The sequence below is a fragment of the Oryx dammah genome, unplaced genomic scaffold (assembly GCF_014754425.2).
Source record: "Oryx dammah isolate SB20612 unplaced genomic scaffold, SCBI_Odam_1.1 HiC_scaffold_21, whole genome shotgun sequence".
NCBI lineage: Eukaryota > Metazoa > Chordata > Mammalia > Artiodactyla > Bovidae > Oryx > Oryx dammah.
In genome coordinates this window covers 24,335,629-24,360,030 of record NW_024070205.1, presented here as the reverse complement: position 1 = coordinate 24,360,030, position 24,402 = coordinate 24,335,629, and the positions used below count along the sequence as shown (strand labels likewise).

General features: G+C 46.2%; 1 protein-coding gene across 1 annotated transcript in view; it reads right to left on the bottom strand.

The window, feature by feature from the left end:
* The window catches only part of TNR (tenascin R), a 93,591-nt gene that overhangs the window by 43,607 nt on the left and 25,582 nt on the right, over nt 1-24,402 (bottom strand). Inside the window, exons 7-12 of the mRNA XM_040263923.1 lie at nt 21,409-21,594; nt 4,965-5,054; nt 3,677-3,940; nt 2,560-2,829; nt 1,266-1,385; nt 38-184 (exon numbers count right to left, since the gene is read on the bottom strand). Of these exons, the coding sequence (XP_040119857.1) occupies nt 38-184; nt 1,266-1,385; nt 2,560-2,829; nt 3,677-3,940; nt 4,965-5,054; nt 21,409-21,594 (1,077 nt within the window). The remainder of the gene's footprint in view (nt 1-37; nt 185-1,265; nt 1,386-2,559; nt 2,830-3,676; nt 3,941-4,964; nt 5,055-21,408; nt 21,595-24,402) is intronic.

Genomic DNA, 24,402 nt, shown 5'->3' with positions numbered 1-24,402 from the left:
GGTCCCACCTCGGCCCTCCACGGGGAGATGTGCCCACCTGTGTGCACAAGGGTGCAGATCCGCTCACTCTCCTCCCTTCCCCGCACACTGTTGAGGCTGATTTCATATTCCGTAGCTGGGTATAGCTTGGTGATGGTGAATTCTGTCACCGTGTTGGGCACCACTGAGCTGTCCAGTCGTCCTACTAAGTAAGAGCAGAAGCCACAGGTCAAGTTCCATGGATCTCACATCAATGCAGCTCATGATACAGGATCTCCCAGGGGCACTTTGTCATGCAGGCCCGATAGATGAGCACAAGGGTCAGCACCCAGTTGGGAGAGAGGGGGCTGGGAATGTTGGAATTTGAAGATACCTTGTATGCTGATCCCACCCCCATATTGTATAGGATCTTAAGAACAAAGGGGGGAAAAACTATCTATTAGGTGATTTTCTAACAAGCTGGTCTTCAAGTAGTATAGAAAGCATGGCTGCAGACTGGCCCATGCAGCCCAGAGATCCGGAAAATTATACCCCCAACTCACTGGAAGTAAGCGTACCCTCTACTTCCTTAATAATTCCACATGCAGCAGCAAGAGCTGGCAGGATGCAAGTGTGGTCTGGCCCTATTTCTTCTGACTCATAACTTAGGTGGAGCAGCAGTAACAGGACCACCATCACAGTAGTTCCCTCCATATGACTGTGGTATCTTCAGGCACCCCCAGGGGTTTAGTCTTGTACTTTAATTCTCTCAGTAGTGCCCTACTCTTTGCAACTTCTCTGGTGGCTCAGTTGGTAAAGCATCGGGAAGATCCCTGGAGAAGGAAATGGCACCCCACTCCTTGCCTGGAGAATCCCATGGGCGGAGGAGCCTGGTAGGCTACAGTCCACGGGGGTCGCAAAGAGTCGGACACGACTGAGCTACTTCACTTTCACTTTAATTCTCTCGGAAAAGTGCATGTGACCCTGGCTCTTGGCAGATTCTTTTAGAGTTCTTTGTTTCTCACTACACTGTCTGGATAGTGGTGACTGATTACCAGGTTCACTCTACCTGTAAAGGGCCTGCTTCCTGTGTGAATATAATCAAGCCTTTTGTGAGAGGAGCTGGTATGTTCTGGGTTCCTTGGCTATTCCTCATTACCCACTGTCATTCTGATGGAGCGTGCTATAGAGAGGAGGAAAATGCAGGCAGGGGGGTGATATCCCCTGGGATATGCTAGTTCTGCCATAATAGTCTTCATCCAGTTCCAAGTTCTATTCATCTTTGAGAAATCAAGTAACTGTATTACCTTGGGTTGGCCGATAGGATACTCGGTAGTAATCAAAAGGTGCAACGGGAGGGCTCCAGGAAACCATAACTGAGTCCTTGGTCACATTGCTAATTGTGATGTCTTTGGGAGGATCAATTCCTACAAGGATCCAGGTGGCCGTGGGGAAAAGATAGAAAGCATAATATGAGAAACAATTTCCTATTTTTGGTTTTATGTGGACCAAGAGCTATTGGTGTCTCAGAGGCAATCAAGACCTTACTTTATACTAAGGCAACCTTAAAACCATGATCAGGCTGAAGTCTCACTTGAAACCTCATAGATATGGCCAGAGCCATGCACCTAGAGAGTATTTTAACAACATGAAATCAAGCTGTCAAGGTCTATGCCTCTGTAGCGACTCTTACCTATCTGAAGGCCAACTGGAAAATACCCTTCAAGTTTGTTGTTTTGTTTTGAACTAGGAGTAATGGTCATTTTCTTTGGGGCAGCTTCTTTTGAACAAACCCAACTCTCTCTCTCTCTCTTTTTTGTATCAACCACCTTTGGTCAATTTGGAAAAATTGGTATTGACTGTACAGGGATTTCAGAGTACAAGTCCAGAACAAATCCACTTTCCTAAACTGTTTTTTTATTTATACTGTATACTCTATTTTTTTTTTACTACTGGCAGGTTACAGGGCCAAAACCAGCTGAGTGTTTAATCCACTTGTTCAATTCTTGTATATAAGAAATCACTCAAACACACATGTTCTCACCCACATCACACTCATATTTGTGACTGTATGTAAGAAGGATGAGATGCAAGTGATTCAGTGCATCTCAGAGTACCTGTGTTTTCAGACAACATGCAGATCAACCCCATTCTCAGAGTACCAGGTCCCTATATAGATGCATGCCAGTCTCATATGATTCTGGGGAAACATCATTCACAAATTGAACTGACTGGGCAGTCAAGAGATGGCTCTCCAGAAGAGGAACAGATGTCTCCTCACTGTAGAAGGGTGTCCTCTTGGATATTAGCTCTCTCCAGAATTTTCTTCTAAGTTGATAGAAGGAGGACCTCTGGATCAATGCATTAAAGCCCTGGCCTCCTTAAGACATCAAGTCCATCCTATCCTCTAAGTGGAAGCTTCCTATCTTATACATTTTGTGCAGCCCTGGAAGAGGTGACTGTTTAAGAACAACCCATACATAGACCCTCTCTGGATAAACAAGGTGGTCCCCTACTCCTTGGGTGTTTCTCTTTGTAAATTTCATAAAGGTCACCGTGGGAATCCCCATTATCACCTGCTGCCAAGTCCTCCAACCCCACCTGTGGTGATGGAGCCCACGATGGGCTCAGAGGTCACTGTGCCATGGACTGCCACCAGATTCACAATGTACTCGGTAGCTGGCTGCAGGCCCATCAGGACAGCATGCCTCTTGGTGGCATCCAGGGAGACCTCCATCATTTCTTCCTCTTCATCCCGGGGGCTGTAGTTGAGAATGAGTCTGTCTGCTGGAGGGGATGGGTCACTCCAGGTGATGTTCACACTGGAGGAGGTCACGTGAGAAAAGTGCAAATGGGAGATGGGGCGGAAGCCTGAAAACAGAGGAAATGAATGGTTCTGAAATCCACATAAACTGGTGGGGCCACTGGGGTAGAGGAGATATCTGACCAAAGAGATCTGCTTCCCCAGTTAGTAAGGACTACACCTGCACTTGTTAACCAGAGCGCCCACATCCTTACTCTGCTATCTCATTCACTCTCCTTTCTCCAAGCTAGATACTGAAAACTGAATGCCCTCAGCAGTATAAAAACAGCATCACCTCTGTGAATTATTCATAATACTGATGGAGGATTTAAAACTTCTATCCTGGGAGGAATTGAACATGATCCCATGGACCCTCTGAATGCCCACTGACTTAGTGCAGGCAGAAAATGAACAGAATTAACTACTCTGACCAGCCTGTGGGAACCAGACATAATTTCAGGCACGCAGGTAGCCTTGTTCATCTCTCTCCTCACCTCCAGCCCTTCTCTCTTAGGCCTCCCAGATGACTCAGTGGTAAAGAGTCTGCCTGCCAATGCAGGAGACACACAGGAGATACAGCTTCAGTCCCTGGGTGGAAAGATCCCCTGGGGTAGGAAATGGCAACCAACTCCAGTATTCTTGCCGGTAAAATTTCATGAACAGAGGAGCCTGTTGGGCTACAGTTCATGGGGTTGTAAAGAGTCAGACACAACTGAGTGACTGAGCACACACATACACATTCTTTCTTGAGGTATTTATTAATTTCTTCTCTGTCTCTTCTTTCTCTCCCTTTCTCTAGAATTCTTCTTTCTCTAGAGGCAATGGGGTGTTGGAAGAGTGGGTTGCCTAGATGATCTTCTCATCCTAAGATCCACTGATCCCTGAACCCAGCTGAGATTTCTGCTGCCCAGGTACCTGTGAAGGCATCCACAGTGGACTCCAGGCTCTGCTGCCGGCCCCTCTCAGCTGTGATTGAAATGATGTACTCTGCCCCGGGCTCTAGATCTGTCAAGGTATACGAGGTCCTGTCCTTGGGCACGGTGACTTCAGAGGCGATCCCAGAGGATGGCGTAAAGGTAATTCGGTAGTGGTCAATGGGGCCGCTGGCCTTGGTCCAGATGAGGGAGATGGAGGTTTCCGAGGAGGCTGTCACCATGAGGTCTCGAGGACTATCGAGTTCTGTGGGTCAAAATAAGCAGCCTATTTTACGTAAGTTCCACACGAGGGCCAGTATTTATTGGAATTAGGCCCCCAGTGGATTTCTAAGCTATCAACGGGTCTGCTGACCATGAAGATTGGCTTGTCATTGCTGACACTAATCCCACACTTTGTTAAGCACCTTCCCTTTGAAAGATGGCCAGGGGCTTGGCATATAGATGAATAATCTGCAGGCAGGCATTAGTAACTCAAGATACCCACCTGTGGGCTGCTGATTTTTAAGCTCTCCATTTTCTCTCAGCCTTTCTCAGTAAGCCAACCAGGGCAAAACAGGTGCTACCATCAAGTACGGATATGCTGCTCCTGGCAACCATAACTACCTCTGTTCCTGGTGACATTCTGACTGACCTGGCCACAGGTGTGTAGGCAACAAGATCTGAGGACTCCTGGGGACCCATGTCTTGAGGTTCTCTAGAGAGGTTGTCTATGCTCAGCAACCTTGGGACAGGGATTGGTTCAGAATTCCCAGCCCAGCCCATGCTGCTACTAGTTACTAAAATGACTTTGGAGTTTGCCTGGGATTTGAAACCAAAATTTTTGAATCCAGAATAGCAAGAGTCTCAGTGGACTTCTCCTTTCTCCAAGCTCAAATGGATTGTTTCCAAGTCTAGACCTTCACCCTGTGGCCTTTCTGAAGGTTCTGTCCTATGGGGTGAGAAGTATCACATTCTGCCTGCTGTGAGATGATCTAGATTGCTACAACACTGGCTTTTATGGGGTTTTACACCTCTGCTCTGCACAACAGTAGGCAACCCTTCAGACCATTGGGTGCCAAGTGTGAGGGGAGGGTGGGACTCCATCCTGCATGTCAGATGTCAGAGGGTAGGCACAGGGAATCAGAGAGCTACAGGTAGATGGTGTTGCTAGGCCAATAATCCTCACCCAGGGACCTGTTCGCTAGGGGGAATTGCCATCTGACCAGTCCTCGGTGGCCCTCAGGTCACAGAGTGTCCTGGTCTCTTTCCACACCAGTCTTCCTACTCACCAGTCCTGGCATTCATGGTGGCTGGTACACTTTGCTGGGAGTTCATGACGGCAGATATTCCAATTCCATACTCAGTGCCAGGCACCAGATCTGTTGGTAGATGCAGAAACAAATGTTATCCCATGTATGTCAGGGATGGGGAAGGCTGAATTGGGATGGGGTGGAGCAAATGACCTTAGGCTCCTGTTCAGATCTTGTGTTTAATTCCCTCCTAATTTTATCCATTTGCATTGCATGTGCGCACAGTCATGTCTGACTCCTTGTGACCCCATGGACTTAGCTTGCCAGGATCCTCTGTCCATGCGATTTTCCAGGCAAGAATATTGGAGTGGGTTACCATTTCCTCATTTTACCTATTAGGAAATCCTAATTTCACCATGTAGGAAATCCACACCAAGTCAAGAGGATGAACTGGTCAGTGCAGAGCTTCCTTTTTGCTGCCAGTCTCCTTGGGAGTGCAGTGGGGCTGTCCTGGTCAGTGACCTTCAGAACTGTGCTCTGCTGTGGAAGTCTCAAGGCACTTAGAGTCTCAGGTTGGCTAAAACTGGTGAGGGGATTTCTTGCTTACACTGAATTGGGGGAGTGTATAATTGAGGCACTATATGGACATAAGCTTGTAAAGCATTTGTTGAACGTTGTGGATGAAGAACAAGCTGCACCTGTTATAGACAGGGACTGAGGCACCTGTTATAGACAGGGACTGAGGCCATAGGGGGATGTCTGCATCCTTTCTGGGGAGCAACTGTACATTGACTGTCTCACTGAGCACAAGGCTGTTGGGTCTTTAGTGTAAGGGCATGTAGTGCCCTGTAGTAGCTACCAAGGGCATTTCAATGCGAGGATGACTTCTGGGGGATCCTAGGGAACTGGAGAAAATGGAAAAAACTTCCCAACTACACAGCGAAATTCTTAGGATTCAATACAAAGGATCACTGGGGATCTCCCAGAATATCTAGAATTATCTGGGGTGTCTCCCTATCCTCTTACCCACATTCATTTTCAGTTCAACCAGTTTGATGGATCTATTAATTTCCTATTTATGTTGCAACAAATTACCACAGTCTAGTGGTTCAAAACAATACATCTATTATTTTACAGTTCTGGAGTTTGGCAGGGCAGTGTTCTTTCTGGAGACTCTAGGAAAGAATTTATTTCTTTACCATTTCTAGCTTCTACAGGTTTCCTGCATCCCTTGGCTTGTAGTCTCATAATCCATCTTGAAAGTCAGAGGTAACATTTTTTCAAATCGTTTTTTTCTCTGAGCTCTTCTTCCACGATTCCATCTTCTACTCTGATCTCTCTGCATCCTTTTAAAAAGGATCCTTGAGATTACACTGGTCTTGATTAGCATGGGATAGTCTCCCCATCTTAAGATCCTTAACCTAATTACATCTATACTTCCTTTTGTCAGTGTAAGATGACATAGTCACATATTCCAAGGATTATAATGTGGACATCTTTGGGGGCCTTTTTCTAGCACCAAACTAGCATCAAACTCACCCTCATTTATTAAGACTGAAATTGTAAAAAAAAAAATACAACAAGATCAAATCATCATCTGTGGGTCCCTTGTTGTCAGTCTGAAGCCTTTTGGGTATCTCTTTGTGTAGGCTCAACTAGAACCAAGATTGATGATCATGCTGTTCTGCATTTGTATAATAACACTTGTTCTTTTCAAACTACTTGTTTTTTGAAAAAAATTTTTTTATAGGAATACAGTTGCTTTACACTGTGTTAGTTTTTGTGTACAGCAAAGTGAATCAGCTATATGTATACATGTACATATATTCCATCTTTTTTGAATTTCTTCCCATTTAGGTTCCTCAGTGCTCTGGTGATCGGACTGTTTTGACCGTTACCACAACCTTATGAGGAGTGTGAGATGGGGAGTCTTCCCCATCTGCATTAGTTTCCCTCGTGACTAGTCATCTCCCAAAGGCTCCATCTCCTAATATCATCACACTGGAATGAGGATTACCAAACATGAATTTTGGGGGGACACAAACATTTTGGGCTTCCCTAGTGGCTCAGTCAGTAAAGAATCCACCTGCAGTGTGGGAGACCTGGGTGGGTGCCATGACAGAGGATCACAAACTTGGCTTAAAACAACAGAAATGTATTCTCTCCCAGTTCTGGTGTCTAGAGGGCCAAATCAAGGTGTTGGTGGACCCATGCTCCTTCCAAAGGCTTTAAATGGGGAATACCCTTGGCTCTTCCTAGCTTCCAGTAGCTGCTGGGAATCCTTGGTGGTATGCCTTGGCTTTCCAACTGCATCACTCCAGTCTCCACCTCTGTTGGCCCTTGGTGTCTTTGTCTGCTTAGGCTGCTATGGGCTGGTGACTCAAACAATAAACATGTGTTTCTCACAGTTCTGGAGGCTAAGAAGTTCAAGATCAAGGCACCAGCAGATTTGATGTCTGGTGAGCTCCTGCTTCCTGGTTCATAGACCATCTTCTCGCTGAGTGCTCATACAGCAAAAAAGCAAGAAAACTCTCTGAGGTCTCTTTTACGAGATCACTAGTCCCTTTCATAAGGACTCTACCCTCATGACCTAGTCATCTCTCAAAGGCTCCATCTTCTAATACCATCACACTGGAATGAGGATTACAATAGACGAATTGTGGCAGGACACAAACATTTCCCTGGTGGCTCAGGTGGTAAAGAATCTGCCTGCAATGTGGGAGACCTGGGGTCAATCCCTGGGTTGAGACCATCCCCTGGAAGAGGCCATGGCAACCCACTCCAGTCTTCTTGCCTGGAGAGTCCCCAAGGTCAGAGGAGCCTGGCGGGCTACAGTCCAAAGGGTCACAAAAGAGTCGGACATGACTGAGCGACTAAGCACACACACGAGGCAAAGAGTAAGTCTGTGACCAGCTGGAGATGACCCTTGGCTTCTGGCCTCAGGGGTCAGGGCTTTTAGGACTGAATGCCTTACTCTTCCATTCAGGCCCTCCCCTCCCCAGAGCAGTTGTGACCTCCCAGGAGCCTTGAAGGAAGAGGGATGATTTCGACAGGAAATGCATCGAACAACCCTTCCTTAAGAAGGGCTTGGTTTCAGAAAGGCGAATGCTGTGTGGGAGCCGGAGGGTTCTGCACTCCCTCCTTAGTGTGGTTTTAGTACAGCCTGTGCAGTAAGCCCCTCCATGCCCAGGTAAGGCAGAACCTACCAGGCCTTGCTAACCAGGTCAGAATGTGTTAGAATCAGCCCCTTTTCCCCTCTTCTTAAACCAGCTCCAGCCAGTTCCTTACCTTTAGTTCTTTCTTTCTCTAAAGTGTCAACATTAGTGGTCCATTGGTTAAGAACTGCCTTCCAAGGCAGGGGATGTGGGTTCGATCCCTGGCTGGGGAACTAAGATCCCACATGCCAACCGGGAACTGAGCCTGTGAGTCACAACTACTGAGCCCACGCACTCCAGAGCCTGCACACCACAACTAGACAGAAGCCTGTGCACCGCCAGCACAAGATCCCAGATGAAGCAGCAGAGATCCTGCATGCCACAACTAAGACCTGGCTCAGTCAAACATAAAAAATAAATATTTTAAAAAATAAAGTGTCAACACTGGTGGAGGTGAACTTTGAGGTCTGCTGGGCATTAATATTCAGGTTCTGCCACTTTCTATTAGGTTGGTTCAAATGTAATTGTGGTGGTTTTGGACTGTGAATTTTAAATCATTGTAACTCATTTCAAACACATTTTTATTAATTAAAATAGGAACCATTACAATTAACACAATTTTTCCAATGAGAAATAAGCTTGCTTATTCCTATAGTGTAAAAATCCATGCTTCGGGATTTAACAAACTCTTGGAAAGCATCTTCTGTCTCCTGGTGGTTGTGGAAGTGTTTCCCCTGAAAAAAGTTGTCCAGATGCTTGAAGAAGTGGTAGTTGGTTGGCGAGCGGTGACGTGAATACGGTGGATGAGGCAAAACTTTGTAGCCCAGTTCGTTCAACTTTTGAAGCGCTGGTTGTGTGACCTGTGGCTGGGCGTTGTTGTGGAGAAGAACTGGGCCCTTTCTGTTGACCAGTGCCAGCTGCAGGCACTGCAGTTTTCGGCGCATCTCATCAATTTGCTGAGCATACTTCTCAGATGCAATGGTCTCACTGGGATTCAGAAAGCTGTAGTGGATCGGACGGGCAGTAGACTACCAAACAGTGCCCATGACCTTTCACTGGTGCAAGTTTTGCTCTGGGAAGTGCTTTAGAACTGCTTAGTCCAACCACTGAGCTGGTCATTGTCAGTTGTCATATAAAATCCACTTTTCATCACACATCACAATCCGATCAAGTAATGGTTCCTTGTTGCAGAGAATAAGAGAAGATGACACTTCCAAATGACATTTTTTTTTAAACTTTTGGTCAGCTCAGGAGGCATCCACTTATTGAACTTTTTCACCTTTTCAGTTTGTTTCAAATGCTGAACGACCATAGAATGGTCTACATTGAGTTCGGCAACTTCTCATGTAGTAAGAGGGTCAGCTTTGATGATTGCTCTCAATTGTTGTCAACTTCTGATGGCCAGCCACTATTCACCTCATCTTCAAGGCTCTCATCTTCTTTGAAAAACTTCTTGAACCACCACTGCACTGTACGTTCATTAGCAGTTCCTGAGCCAAATGGATTGTTGATATTGGGAAGTTATCTCTGCTGCTTTACAACCCATTTTGAACTCAAATAAGAAAATCACTCAAATTTTATTTTTGTCTAACATCACTTCCATAGTGTAAAATACATATAAAATACACAGCAAGTAATGTCATTAGCAAGAAACCTAAAGTGAGAAATATGCATTAAAATGATGTATAACATAACCATATTTATTTAAGAATGTATTCCAATATTCAATGGCAAAGTCCAACAATGCAAAACCTCAATACTTTTGCACCAACTGAACATACTTGTGTAACTCTTATTCCTTCATATCTTTGAGCTTTATTGTCTGTAGAATGGTAAGAATAATAGTGTCTATCTCAGAGGGTCCTGGGGATTAAATGAGCCAGTGTAGAGAAAGTACAGTACCTGCTGGATCGTAAGAGTAGCCTGTAGCATTACCTTGCTCAGAGAACTATTCTAGAATTTTGAGTCATTTTTTGGTGAGCCCCAGACAGGTACAGGTTGGTCCTCGGCACACCTGTTGTCAGTTTGCTGAAGCTTAGCCCACTGACTCTGATGAAACCAGGGATTTAGGGAGTTCAGGTGTCAGCAAGGAGCTGGCCCCTGGCTGGGCTGGTATGTGTCACTGGATTGAATTGGGCTATTGCAACTCCCCAGATCTGTTCAAAGAACATATTTATATCTCCACCAGTATGTTCGGCAAGTCCCAGGTACATACTTGGCTGGAGAAATTAGATTACCTTTGGGACATAAACTACTCTCAGACAACTGATTGAGACCTTCAATTGCCTATAATGAAGTAGAAATTTTCCAACGTAGATGGAGGGTGACAGATTGAGGGAGGAAGACAGAAATTATATGTTGCCAAACGGATCCAGCATGTGCCGATTTCATCTGAGTTTCTTATTTATGAAGCTTAAATGAAATGTTCAATAATTTACAACAGAATCATCTTCTCCCAGAAAAGTGCAGAGTAGAATTTAAAGTGCTCTCTCTCCAAGCTTTCTGTCTAGGGGATGGGGAAGTGGGACTCGCTTATAGGCTCCTGCCTGCTGCTTTTCTTTGATTTTCAGCAGCTTTCTTCCTGTGCTACAAGTGAATTGTTGCTCTTTGCCAGCAGGTAAAATACACTTTCTGCTGGAAAAGGAAATGCGTACCCAAGGCATAGAGGGTACACTTATATATCAGCACTTGGAAGACTCCTAGGGATTTCTCACTTTTTAAAGACTCCATTGCTCTCTGTCAATGCTCCCTTTATCTTTCTGTCCAACTCCTGCAAGCAGTAGCATATGAATGGCTCTGCTCCCTTTTTAACAATAGCTCAGAAAATTCATCCCATGGGAAACCACCACTCTCCATCCCTTATAGAACTTCATTGGTTCAACTCAGAGGATGACACTTCTCTCAACTCTTTCCCTGCATATCCATTCTTCTTTGAACATGCAAAGCACACAGTTCATGCACTCAACAAACATGATTGAAGGTCTCCTTTGTGCTGGGCACAGGGTTGTGTACTTGATACAAGGGTGAGCTGAATGGAATCACCCTTGTCCTTAAAGAGATAAAAAGAAATCTGTACTGAAAAGGAAATTCATTATTTATTGAGCACCCATATATACCTTGAATATTCATTGGAAGGACTGATGCCGAAGCTGAAGCTCCAATACTTTGGTCACCTGATGCAAAGAGCTGACTCATTGGAAAAGACCCTGATGCTGGGAAAGATTGAAGGAGAGGAGAAGGGGAGGACAGAAGATGAGATGGTTGATTGGCATCATGGGCTCAACAGAGTTTAACTCAATGAGTTTAAGCAGACTCCAGGAGATAGTAAAGGAAAGAGAAGCCTGGTGCGCTACAGTCCATGGGGGTCTCAAAGAGCCGGATATGACTTAGTGACTGAATAACAAGAATATGCCAAGCACTGAGCTGCAGGCAATGGGTAATCTACAAGAATAATAAAAAAGAAAGAGAGGGAATAAAGGAGGGATAAAAATCAAAAGAGAACTTTGAGAGCCTGGTGGCCAAGAGGTCCATTATTGATTGACTAGTTTCTTAGAGATTCATACATGTTATCTTGTTTTCCACTCCACCGAGAGGGCATTACTTATGGGTAAACAGAGGACTGGAGAAGTCCATTTCTCAAACCAAGGTCACAATGCTAATACACAATGAAACAGGGCTTGGAATGCAGGTTCATTGTTCTTTCTGATACATCATAGCATGGTCCCTATGAGTCTTACAGGCTAGGAGAGGGAAATGGAGTAAGCAAATGGGAATTTGAAGGTGATTTGGTACCACTCCATGGGAAGCTAACTAAGAAAACAGCTTCAGAGTGAGGATAAAATCAGCATGGGCTGGGCTGGAGTAGCCAGAGAAGACTTTCTAGAGAAGGGACTTGAATTGAATCTTGAAAGCTAGCCAAGATTAGGAAAGGTTGAGGGGCGGAGATATGGAATTCTCCAGTGGGCAGGATGGGGCATGGTGAACAGGAAGAGATTAGTTAGAGCTAGAGAGCAACTAGCTCGAATTATGAGCTCAGTGAGCCCAACTAGCTCAATGAGCAGATTCTCACCTGCACTGCAAGGACTGTGGGTGGGTGATAAAGGCAGGATGACTCACTTCCCTCTGTCTAGGAGACCTGTTCTTCATGCTTCCTGCTGCTGGCAGGAAAGTAGTGGGAGAAGGAGGCCTAAGAAACTGAGATTGCTGTGTCTTTCCAGCAAAAGCATGAATAAGATACCTGGGGTCTGCAGGCTTGGTTAGGTTCACACAGGCATTTAGAAATATGGAACCTTTCCATCTCCAAATCCCTGTGTTCATCTCCAGAGTATATGTGAAGTTCAAGCCTACCAAACTGGGGTTGGGGATTTGGTTTGCTGAAGCATCACTATGAACAAAGCTAGTGGAGGTGATGGAATTCCAGTTGAGCTATTTCAAGTCCTAAAAGATGATGCTGTGAAAATGCTGCACTCAACATGCCAGCAAATTTGGAAAACTCAGCAGTGGCCACAGGACTGGAAAAGGTCAATTTTCATTTCAATCCAAAAGAAAGGCGATACCAAAGAATGTTCAAACTACCTCACAATTGCACTTATCTCACACACTAGCAAAGTAATGCTCAAAATTCTCCAAGCCAGGCTTCAACAGTACGTGAACTATGAACTTCTAGATGTTTAAACTGGATTTAGAAAAGGCAGAGGAACCAGAGATCAAATTGCCAACTTCAGTTAGATCATCAAAAAAGCAAGAGAATACCAGAAAAACATCTATTTCTGCTTTATTGACTACGCCAAAGCCTTTGACTGTGTGGGTCACAACAAACTATGGAAAATTCTTAAAGAGGTGGGAATACCAGACCACCTGACCTGCCTCCTGAGAAATCTGTATGTAGGTCAAGAAATCTGTATGTAGGTCAGTTAGAAGTGGACATGGTACAACAGACTGGTTCCAAATCAGGAAAGGAGTATGTCAAGGCTGTATACTGTTACTCTGCTTATTTAATTTATATGCAGAATACATCATGAGAAATGCTGGGCTGGATAAAGCACAAGCTGGAATCAAGATTGCCAGGAGAAATATCAATAACCTCAGATATACAGATGACACCACCCTATGGCAGAAAGTGAAGAAGAACTAAAAAGCCTCTTGATGAAAGAGAAGAGTGAAAAAGTTGGCTTAAAACTCAACATTCAGAAAACGAAGATTATGGCATCTGGTCCCATCAGTTCATGGCAAATAGACGGGGAAACAATGGAAACAGTGAGAGACTTTATTTTTGGGGGCTCCAAAATCATTGTAGATGGTGACTGCAGCCATGAAATTAAAAGATGCTTGCTCCTCGGAGGAAAAGCTATCACCAACCTAGACAGCATATTAAAAAGCAGAGACATTACTTTTCCAACAAAGGTCTGTCTAGTCAAAGCTATGGTTTTTCCAGTAGTCAGGTATGGATGTGAGAGTTGGACTATAAAGAAAGCTGAGTACTGAAGATTTGATGCTTCTGAACTGTGGTGTTGGAGAAGACTCTTGAGAGTCCCTTGGACTGCAAGGAGATCCAACCAGTCCATCCTAAAGGAAATCAGTCCTGAATATTCATTGGCAGGACTGATGCTGAAGTTGAAACTCCAATATTGTGGCCACCTGATGCGAAGAGCTGACTCATTTGAAAAGACCCTGATGCTGGGAAAGATTGAAGGCAGGAGGAGAAGGGGACGACAAAGGATGAGATGGTTGGATGGCAACACTGACTCTATGGACAGACACGAGTCTGAGTAAGCTCTGGGAGTTGGCGATGGACAGGGGAGCCTGGTATGCTGCAGTCCATGAGGTCACAAAGAGTCTGACATGACTGAGGGACTGAACTGAACTGAGTGCACTTAAAAGATGCCAGCCTTTGGACTTCCCTGGTGGTCCAGTGGTTAGGAATCCGCCTGCCAGTACAGGGGATGTGGGTTTGATCCCTGACCCGGGAAGATCCAACATGTCCCCGGTACCACAACTACTGGACTAGCACAGCTAAGCCCGTGTACCACAACTACCGAAGGCCATGCGCACCTAGAGTCAGTGCTCCGCAACGAGAGAGGCCACTGCAGTGGGAAGCCTGCGTGCTGCAGCTAGAGAGTAGCCCCACTCCCTGCAGCGAGAGAAAGTCCGCACACAGCAACAAAGACCTGTGGTGGATTCATGTCAATCTATGCCAAAACCAATACAGAATTGTAAAGTAAAAATTAAAAAAAAATAAAAAATAAAAAATAAAATAAAATAACAACGCAAAAAAAATAATAAATAAATGTTAAAAATCCAAAACTTTAAAGGAAAAGAATGACACCTGCCTTTAAAGGGAGGGGCAAACCAAGGACCCTGTCCCCAGGGAGTTTGCAGCTACTCTCTTAGTTTTCCTAACAACCATGCTATTATGTTGTTATTGTTAGTTTTCTTGTTAGTCTCCTCACTATACTCTTAGGTCTTTGGGTCAAGCGACTTGATTTTTTTTTTTATATTTTAATTCAGTATAGTGAAAAAAATGTATAATATGTAGAGGCAGCATGGCAGGGCCAACAGTGATGTTGGGAAGACTTCTATGAGAGAATATCTGAGCTGAGTTTGAATGATCAGGGGATATTTGGTTGGGGAAAGGGCATTGCAGGCTGAGGGAATAACATAGGCAAACGTGTATCTGGTAAAAGTTCATGAAAACCAGGGACCCAATATGGGGCTTCTCACAGGGACATCTCCAGCAGGGAATTTCATAGATGGTTTCATGGATGGGGGGATATATGAAGACAGAGGATCTTCTGGGAACCCCTGAAATCATGCCAGGTAGGCAACAATCTACTTTTTGCTGTTCTGGGTCTAACCTCTCAGGCTTCCCCCTTCTGATCTTGTTGAGCGGAATGGTAGATGCTTCTCCAGGATTCCCTGAATGAGAAAGGTTTTGGAGGACACCACCCTGGTTTGAGGCTGTGGATGATGTTCAAGCATCAAGAGAAGACTCCATGCTGACTTTAAGGAAGGGACTGGTCCTACAAACTTATGTTTAAAACAGAAAATCATCACCAAGGACTGTTCTCATATACAGCTTTTTTTGTTGCCAGTGGGATTAATGAGGAACATGGGTCATCACCCTCTGTCCTATAGGAACATCCCACCTGTGGGTCTTTACTGTAAACAAGCATTCCCTGCTGAAGAAGTCAAAGCAGAAACAGAAAAATTCCCACCTGGCTTGACTCCTGGTCCCCTTGTATCAGCCCTGTAGTGCAAATAGGGAGCAGAGGCCTGTAGGCACCAGCTGTGAGGAGGAGGGTGTGGAAGCCTCCGCTCTTTCTGTCCTTTCTTCTGTTTGGGTCTCTGCAGCCCCTGGGAGGTGGTGCCATGCTCAGAGGCTGTCTTACCAAACTGACCACTTGGGGTCACTGTGACTTCGCCCGAAGCAGGTTGAGCACCATCTGGCCCCGGCCCCAGGCCCATTGCCCGGCTCCTCCTCCCCAGAAGAGCCTGCAGGGTGTTGAAGGTCTGGCACTGGGTCTGGGGCTTGTGCCCTGGCATGTCAGGGAGTGCAGACAGGATGAAGTGAACACCAAGTGCCTCCATCAGCACCGATCTGCCAGCTGGACTCCTTTAAGGGGGTCTCGGGTTTCTCCATGGAAAGTCCTCCTGTGGACAAGCACCTCTAGGAGCCCCTCTTCTCACCGCGAGACCTCCACTGGGGCCCCAAGGAAACAAAGCGGACTCTGGTCGAGGCCTCGCTTTCCTTTCCCCAGCTACCAGAAGCCTGGAGGGCGGCAGCTCACAGGGCCTGACCGGGCCATGCTTGTAGACATGAGCCTTGAGCCAGTGTGCGTGTGTGTGGATGTCGTGTGCGGCTGGCTGCAGGTCTTTGTTTTCTTCCAGTCCCATGTTACACCATGAGGTCTGTAGGAATCTCCACGCCCCTGGATTTCCTAACCCTGTGGATGACTTTTCTGAGTAGCAGTTTGTGGACTGGAGTTCCAGGTGGTCGCCATGCAGAGGCAGCTGGTGAGAAGGTGTCATCAAGAGATGTTCAGGGGCTGCCCCATGGAGATGAGGTGATAGCCAGGTCCCCGGAGCTGGGTTACAGCCTAGGGCTCACATGGCCCTACGGGCCAGCTCCTTTTGCCCTTCTCCTGACCACAGGGGTCCTCAAATGTGGGCTCCTGTTCCTGAGGGGGACCAGGCAAGACTCTTCACGGCTGAAGACACCCCCTTCCCCTGTCCACAGAACACTGCAGCCACCGGATTTTCAGAGGGCAGGGTAGTAGAGTCCCTTCAGACGCAGGCCAGAGCAGTGTTTATAATCTGCATCAATCTCAGGCAGGGTTCTATTGTTGTTGTTTTGGTTTTTTAACCAAAGTCCAGTCAAACAATGAGGATCTCCTTCCTTCCCTCACCCCCATTTCCTCACTTCCTCCCACTCTCCCTCCACTGGGAGTTTTCTGTATGGTTTATGGTTTGTCACTGCTTTTCAGGAAACAGTGGTGGTGCCAGTCCCTGGCACCTGCTGCCAGTTCTAACCTAGAGGGAAGTCAGTGAGTGGTGAGCCTGTAATGGCATATAACACTTGGGGATCCCTTTGGGACTCCAGGTATGGAACACAGGCCAAGCAGACATGGTCCAGGCTGAGTGTGTGAGTGCTAAGTAGCCTCAGTTGTGTTCAACTCTGCGACCCCACAGACTGTAGCCTGCCACGCTCCTCTGTCCATGGGATTCTCTAGGCAAGAATACTAGAGTGGGTTGCCATGCCCTCCTCCAGGGGGTCTTCCCAACCCAGGGATTGAAACTCCATTTCTTATGTCTCCTGCACAGGCAGGCGAGTTCTTTATCACTAGTGCCACCTGAGCCTACAAAAAAAGACTTATCATTAAAGACATAGAAGGGCAGAGAGAAAAATCACTGTAGACATGGAGTCTGTTGTTGAGAAACAAATCCATACTCCAGAGGGAATTTGCTGGGTATTGCCTAGAGAGACCAATGGAGAAGAAAGGTTTGGTATTCTGTGCCCCAGCCTGGCCTCTGCATTGCAAAGGGTGGGGTGGGTTATATGATGGGGGAGGTGGGGTGGGGAGGTGCTGTGAGCTCTCTGTGTGACTCTGAGCCCTGGAGTCAGGAAGGACCTATGTTCCACAGCAAAGGGGTAAGAGGTAGCTGCAGAGACAAGGGCTTCTTCAAAGAATATCCAATACGGGTGCCATAGAACTTGAGGGACTTGGAGTCACCTAACTCTGAGGATAAAAGGCGTGTGAACTGTGCCTGGGAGAGGCCAGGTTGCAAGGGACTCAGGCTGAGCTTTATAGGGATTAAAAATGATAAAAGGTTAAATGGCTACTGAATGTTTGTTATATGCCAGTGCTCAGATACATAAATAAATATGATTTCATTGAATCCTCAAAACAACCTGTGAGGTAGACCTGATGTCCTTCGGGCCAGGAAGCAGAAACACAGAAATTGAAGCAATTTGCCAAAGACACACATCAGTGAAGTTGGTCTCAAGCCTAAGTGGGTGATTTCAAAAGCCACGCTCTAGGTATTCCTTTTTATGGCTGAGTAATAGTCCATTGTTATATGCACCACATATTCTCTCCATTCCTTTACATAAAGCTGGTTCACTTTGCTATGCAGTAGAAAGTAACACAACATTGTAAAGCAACTATACTCCAATAAAAATGAATAAAACATAAAAAGGCAGTGATGAAAACTTGGTAATCTAAAAAAGAAGAAGCCATGCTCAAACTGGGTGCTTCTTGTCCATTAATGTGCACACAGATCCCCAAGGAGCTTTTAAAATGCAGACTCTGATTCTGTAGATCTAGGGGGAGAGGGCTCTGCCCATTGCCACAGGTCCCCCCACACACCCCAGTTTGAGAAGCTGGGAATCTGCTCTGTGCCATACTTATACAGGGTGTCATTCCAAACCATCTCTTAGCTCATAGACCTCCTCCTCTGCCTCCTTATTAATCATCATCATTGCCATCATCTGAGTATGAGTACTTTGCTATGTTAGCAGAATGGCCTTAAATTCATTAAGTTCATGATCTCACGAAAGCCCCCTCAAATGCTATGAGGCAGGTGGCAACATTCCCTTTTTACATATGATGAAACAGAGGCTTAGAAAGGTCATGTCAATGGCTCCAAACCACACAGGATGTGGTTGAGCCTAGATATAGAGTCTTAGGACCTCCCTGGTGGCTTAGATGGGAAAGAATTTGCCTGCAGTGTAGGAGACCTGGGTTCAGTCCCTGGATTGGGAAGATCCCCTGGAGAAGGGAATGGCTATCCACTCCAATATTCTTGGCTGGGGAATCCCATGGACAGAGGAGCCTGGTGGGCTACAGTCCATGGGGTTGCAAAGAGCTGGATGTGACTGTGCAACTAACAGACACACACACACGGAGTTTAGAGTCTCGGCTCTTAACGTGTCCCATGGAACTGAGCATTCAAATAAAATGGGGCAGGAGAGATGGTACCTTCTGTTATGGTTGCAGTTGTTTTTGACTAAGGGATAGGGAGGGTGGGGATGGGCAGCGCTGAAGTTTCTAGTCCTTTCTGCGCTTTCTGGCCAGGGAGGAATTGTTTCAGATGAGCCTGGAATTGTCCTTCCCACTGAGCCCAGAGTCCTGTTTTATATATACAAGCAAATAACTTGCTGGGAACCAAAAACAAACAAATTGAACAACAACAACAACAACAAAAATCCCAAAACAAGTCTTGGGAGCTGAAAAACTCTCCTTTTTAGCATCCAGGTAGGACAATGAGGGAGTAAACAGAAATATTAAGAGCTGGGATCAAACTTCTCCCTCTTTTTGCCTTGTCTCCAGCAGGTCCTTCCTTCTCTTTCCCTAGACACCACAGTAAGAGCGCCAGTGATCCTTGTAATCGGCATCTCAGCAAGTACAGACATACTTGATTTCCTTACATGCCTATAATCCCTTTTTAAATCACATAAGGCTATTTGCCTTTATAAATCTTCCCAGCAGTGAGCTCCCTGGGATAATTATATGTAATATATATTTATAGTTTTATTTCATAAGCTCAACTCAAATAAAAAAACCAACATCTCTGAGTTCACTCCTCAATAATAATCTTCCCATTCCTTGGAAGTCTGCAACATTTAAATTTTGACCCTTCCTTCGCTGTTGCTTCTTTAGTAAGAGCAGCTGTGAAAATGGATGGGAGCTTTTGACTAGGCATCACAACTGCCTTTCATGGCTCCCTTGACATGAAAGGGACACGGGCAAGCTTTCAAACTCTCTGAGCCTCAGTTTCCTTATCTGTAAAATGGGGATGATGACTGGGGTGGCTGTAATGTGATGGCTGAAGGCTGTGGCACCTTAGTTGACTGATATGGCAGGCAATATTTTCGTTCTCATGTCCCTCAGGAGTCTTGCTGTTGTGAAGATGAAATAAGCTAAAACTATGTGAAGGTCCCTGGAATAACAGACGACCAATGAATGTAGAATATTCTTTTTTTCCACTAATGGGAAATAATAGCTAGGATGTGAGTGAGTTCTTCTCTATATCCCGTGATTTTATAGTGTATCCTCCAGCCGAACATCAAGCCATCATCTTTGTAAAGCTGCTAACTGCCAAAGCAGCCTGCGGCTCTGGGCAGGGATACGCTGTGCCTAGAATCAGTTCCCTCTTGTATCATTGCAGGTTTTTTTGTTTAGCTTAATTTTTGTGAATGTCTCCAGCTTTCTGGAAAGGCCCTATGCCAGCTGGTGTGTTCCTGCTATGTTTAATTCACCCCCATTAACCTGCTTGGTCAGCATATCTTTCCATCTCTTTTCTGTGTTTTCAGGAGTGCGTCTGTCTGGAAAAAGCATTTATTATATTTACTTTAACTAGCCTCATTTGGCAAGGCGGTCTGGGATTTCAGTTAAGGAGGAAAACAGCTTTGATTATCCTGCCCTTGTTTACTCTACGCACTCTTTGCTGTGGATCCCTGGTCTACCGAGATGACAAATGCTTTTGCGAAAAGCCAAGACACAGGATAAACAAAGTCTCTGTCAGCACACCACCAGCCTCTGGTCCATGGCTGTTTTGCACAGTCTCCATCTAAAAACTGTACCCCCATTTCCAGCCATCTACCTTTCAGCAAAGCCTAGCAGGTAGGTTTTCCTGGATGGGTGTGTCTAAGGCCCAGGAAGAGCACTAGTTGGGCTCCACAACCACGTGGGGACACGGAATGCTCCCCAGCCAAGCATCACGGTGACCTGCAGCATCGTGTCAGTTCACACCACCATTATCGCTCCCTTTGACTCCAAACAGCCTCCTGACCACTGTCTGCCTCTGACCTTGCCCTCCTCCTGTCTGATCTCCACTGTAGCTGTACAGATCTGCCCTGGATCACCTATTTAAGACCTTTCAACAACTCCTCACTCACACTCTTTACAGGATGCAGAAGGCATGACCAGGCTCTTAATTTATCAGCTTATCACTGGCTTCTTGTAGCCTGTGTGCAGTTGCTCTCATTCATTCATGCATGCATTTATCCATTCATTCTCCACTTATCCAGGACCTAGTAAGTGCTAGATGTTGTGCTACATGCTGGGGGAATCATGGTGATCAAAACCAGACATGATCCCCCTTTCACAGAGCTTCAGTCTAAGCTGGAGATGAACAACCCAATAATCATACCCACAAGCGCACAAGGATACCTTGAGAAGTGCTGTGAGGTGAGGGGTTACCAGGCCAGGAAGGATGACCTGACCTCACCTGGGAACCAGCCAGGGTTCCAGAGAAGTGACAGGCGAACTGAGAGCTGGAAGGGAAGCTGCCATCATGAGGTGAAGAGACTTGTTGGGGGAGAGAGCCTGATAAGCAGAGGGAAAGGCATGTGCCAAGCCCTGGGGCAGGAGGGTGTTTGAGGAACTAAAAAAAGTAGGCCTGTGGGCCTGGAACACTGGGAGCACCAGGAGGTATGGGAGATGGAGGAGACTGGAGAAGATGGTAGGGAAACCAAGGCCATGGGAGGGTTTGGAGTTTATCACAAAAGCAACTGAAGTCCTTGAAATGGATGCACAATAGGATGGCATAGTTAGAAATGTACTTTGAAAAGATCACTGATGGAGTGAAGAGGACAGTGGAGGGGCCGGGAGAGAATGGGGGTTTATTGCAGTGGTGGAGACAAGAGGTGATAGTAGCTTAGACCAGGGGATGGCAGTGCAATGGAGAACAGTAGATACATGCCATAGGTACTTGGTGGGTTATATCAGAGGGATTTGGCAGTGGTTGGATGTGGGCTTGCAGGGCTGGGGAGAGCGCTGGGAGGAGCTCAGGAGCTGCTGTGCCCGCAGGAGCCAGGGCTTACTCACCAGTGAGTGTAGCTCTGCTGGTTGGTCCGATGCTTTTGGGGACCAGCAGCTCATGGTACTGCTCGCCCGCCAAGGTGCTGTACTCAACCTTGTACTCCTGAACCTCTGCTTCACTGTTGTCCCACTCGAGGTCAAGGCTGGTTGCTGTGCGGGAACCAACCCGCAGGTTCTTGGGGGCATCAATCTCTTAAAAAAAAAAAAGACATTACCGACATCACACAGGATAATGTGCACTTGCCATGCATCTTGAACTTGAATAGGCTCTGCAGTGACAGCCCACATCTCACCCTCTGCCTTTTGTTTGAGCGAACCCCAGGGGTTGCCCCTTAGCTTTTGGTCTGCCAGGTTGGCCATGACACATTCCATGGGCAGGCTGGAGAGTTTTATTTGGTAGTTAGACATCGATATACTTTACACGTCCCCCATTCCCATTCAGGAGTTCTAGTGGTGGTCTAGAAATTGAAAAATGAACTAGTTAGCATCATAAGCCTAAGATTAAGGGAATTCCTGGAAGGGGGAAATCAGAGATGGCACCCGATTGAGATGAAGGAGTGTAATTTCAAAGTTGATCACCACGCAACAAAACAGAGGACTGGTTGCAAGATTTTGAAGTCTAAGATGTCTTCCCTTGGATTTACTTGCGTAGACACGCTGAAAGGTTTGCACAGAGAGAGGGGATGTGATACAGTGGCAATCAGTCAGCTTTGGAGTCAGGTCTCAGCTTGATCCCCACTTCTAATTCTAAATGTAATGGGACCATAGGCAAGTCTTCATCTGGCTGGGCCTTGATGGTCACATCTGTAAGATGGGCTAACAATACTGCTTTTCTAGTTGTAAAGATGGGACAATGCAGGTGGAAGTGTACAGTTTGGGGACTGGTACAAAATTAGGTGTCCAAGCCCTGGGTTGACTTACTGGTGCTTCCACAGTTCTCCCTGAGTTCTAACAATCTGGCACCCCCATGCCTGCTTCCTGGAGTTCCAAGAACTCCACAGTAGTGAAAAGACCTCTGGCGTTGGAGTCTCTCCCTCAACTGTAGGGGGCTGGTTCTCTCTCCTAGGACTGGTCATTCTGGCAGGCTTATTTGGGCAGAAACAGCATAAAACAACTTACAGGGTAAGAAGGTGCTGTCTTGACAAACTGCCACTTGAAAAGTTCTAAATAGGTCTTGACTCTGAGACTTGAATTTAACTTTGGAGGGGACCAGCCATTTGTTCTGGGAAAACCTCAAGTGGACTGTTTTACTTCGTAAATACCAGGCAAGTCTCCACCGATTGTTCTTTTGGAAGATGGGACGTTGTGAATCAGTCTGAGCGCAGCTGCTGCAGAGTGAGAAGTGTTCTGTTTAGGGATGTAAATTGGGTGAATCTCTTAGCAGATTTATGCCTCTGCAGCTTATTTTTCTGAGAAATGTTTCCTTACTCAGTGTGGGTTTAGCATGCGGGAAACCGTGCATTCTGCACGTGCTGTGTGTGTAATTTCTCCAGAAATGGTATGGAGAGAGGAGCTTGAGTAGAGGGGCATGTGGGAGGAATACTCTGGACTGCAGGTCCCTAAATCTCACATCCCTCAATCTTTCTGGGGATGGGAGGGTTGTGGGGGAAGAGAGGCTGGCAAACGACTGGGTGGGGTTTAGGGGTGTGGTCTGAATGGAAGTGGAGCAGAAAAAAAAATCACTTAGGGTCCAGGTTGAGTCTCCTATTTACCTACTGCTCTTCACAACTAAAGATCTTGGAAATGGTAGACTGTAGTTTTTTGGAAATGGTAAACTATGGTTTTCTTTTCTGCATTTTGGGGCCTTAGGGTCTATGCCCTGTGGACAGGCAGTGGTGTTTCTTCTGAAGGGACTGGACATTTCTAATGTCAGTGATCCCCAAAGAGATCAATCCTGGGAATGAGAACTGGAGAAGGGGGGTGTCTTAGGACTAGCGTGGAGTGAAACGGTTTGCTCCCCCTAGGTCTTGGAGCCTGACATCCAGGAGGGCCAGCTGAAGGGCCCCCTGGCAAGTGGGAGCTGGGCTGGTCTCTGCAACACGCCAGCAAGCCAGGGGCAAGGCAAAATAAGATGCCCAGTGGAGGCCCTGGGGAGGGGCTGGGACTGTGGACTCTCAACTTGAAACATAAATTAGATCAAGCACTTCGGCTGAAAATTTTCCATTGTTTCCTATTACAAGTTCCTAATGGTAGCCCACCATTAGTTGGTGATGGACAGGGAAGCCTGGCATGCTGCAGTCCATGGGGTCGCAAAGAGTTGGACATGACGGAGTGACTGAACTGAACTTCAAGGTGGCCCACAGGGCTTGGCATGGTCTGGCCCTGCCTGCTTCTCAGGTGGCACCTTGGAGCATTCTTCCCTTATTCATTGTGCTCCAGCTGAACTGCCTTTTTCCTACTCCTGACTCATTCAAGTTTATTCTCACCTCTGGGCTCTGCACTGACTGCTTCTTTTGCCGAGAATGCTCTTCCCAGACCCTCACATGGCTGAGGTCACTTTGCTGTTGGTGTTTAGTCACTAAGTTGTGTCTGACTCTTTGGCAACCCCATGGACTGTAACCCACCAGGCTCCTCTGTCTATGGGATTTCCCAGGCAAAAATACTGGAGTGGGTTGCCATTTCCTTCTCCAGGGGATTGAACCTGAGTCTGTCAGGCAGATTCTTTACCACTGAGCCACCGGGGAAGCCCCCATGAGGTCACTTAGGTCTTTATTTCAAACCTCAGCCCCTCAGAGAGACTTTTCTGACTACACCCTCTGTATCATTAATTTTATTTTTTAGCATGGTCCTCATAATTGAGACGATCCCATATATTCATATGTTCCTTTTTTTTTTTCCTTGTCCAGTTCCCCTCACTGGAATATAACTCACATGAACTGGGATCTTGTCTGTCTTGTTTATTCTGCAGCCTTCCTGCCTAGGACAGTGTTTGGCACCTCTAGGTATTCTTTAAACACATGTGAAACAAATACTGTCCATTCTCTGTCTTGTCTGCTCCTT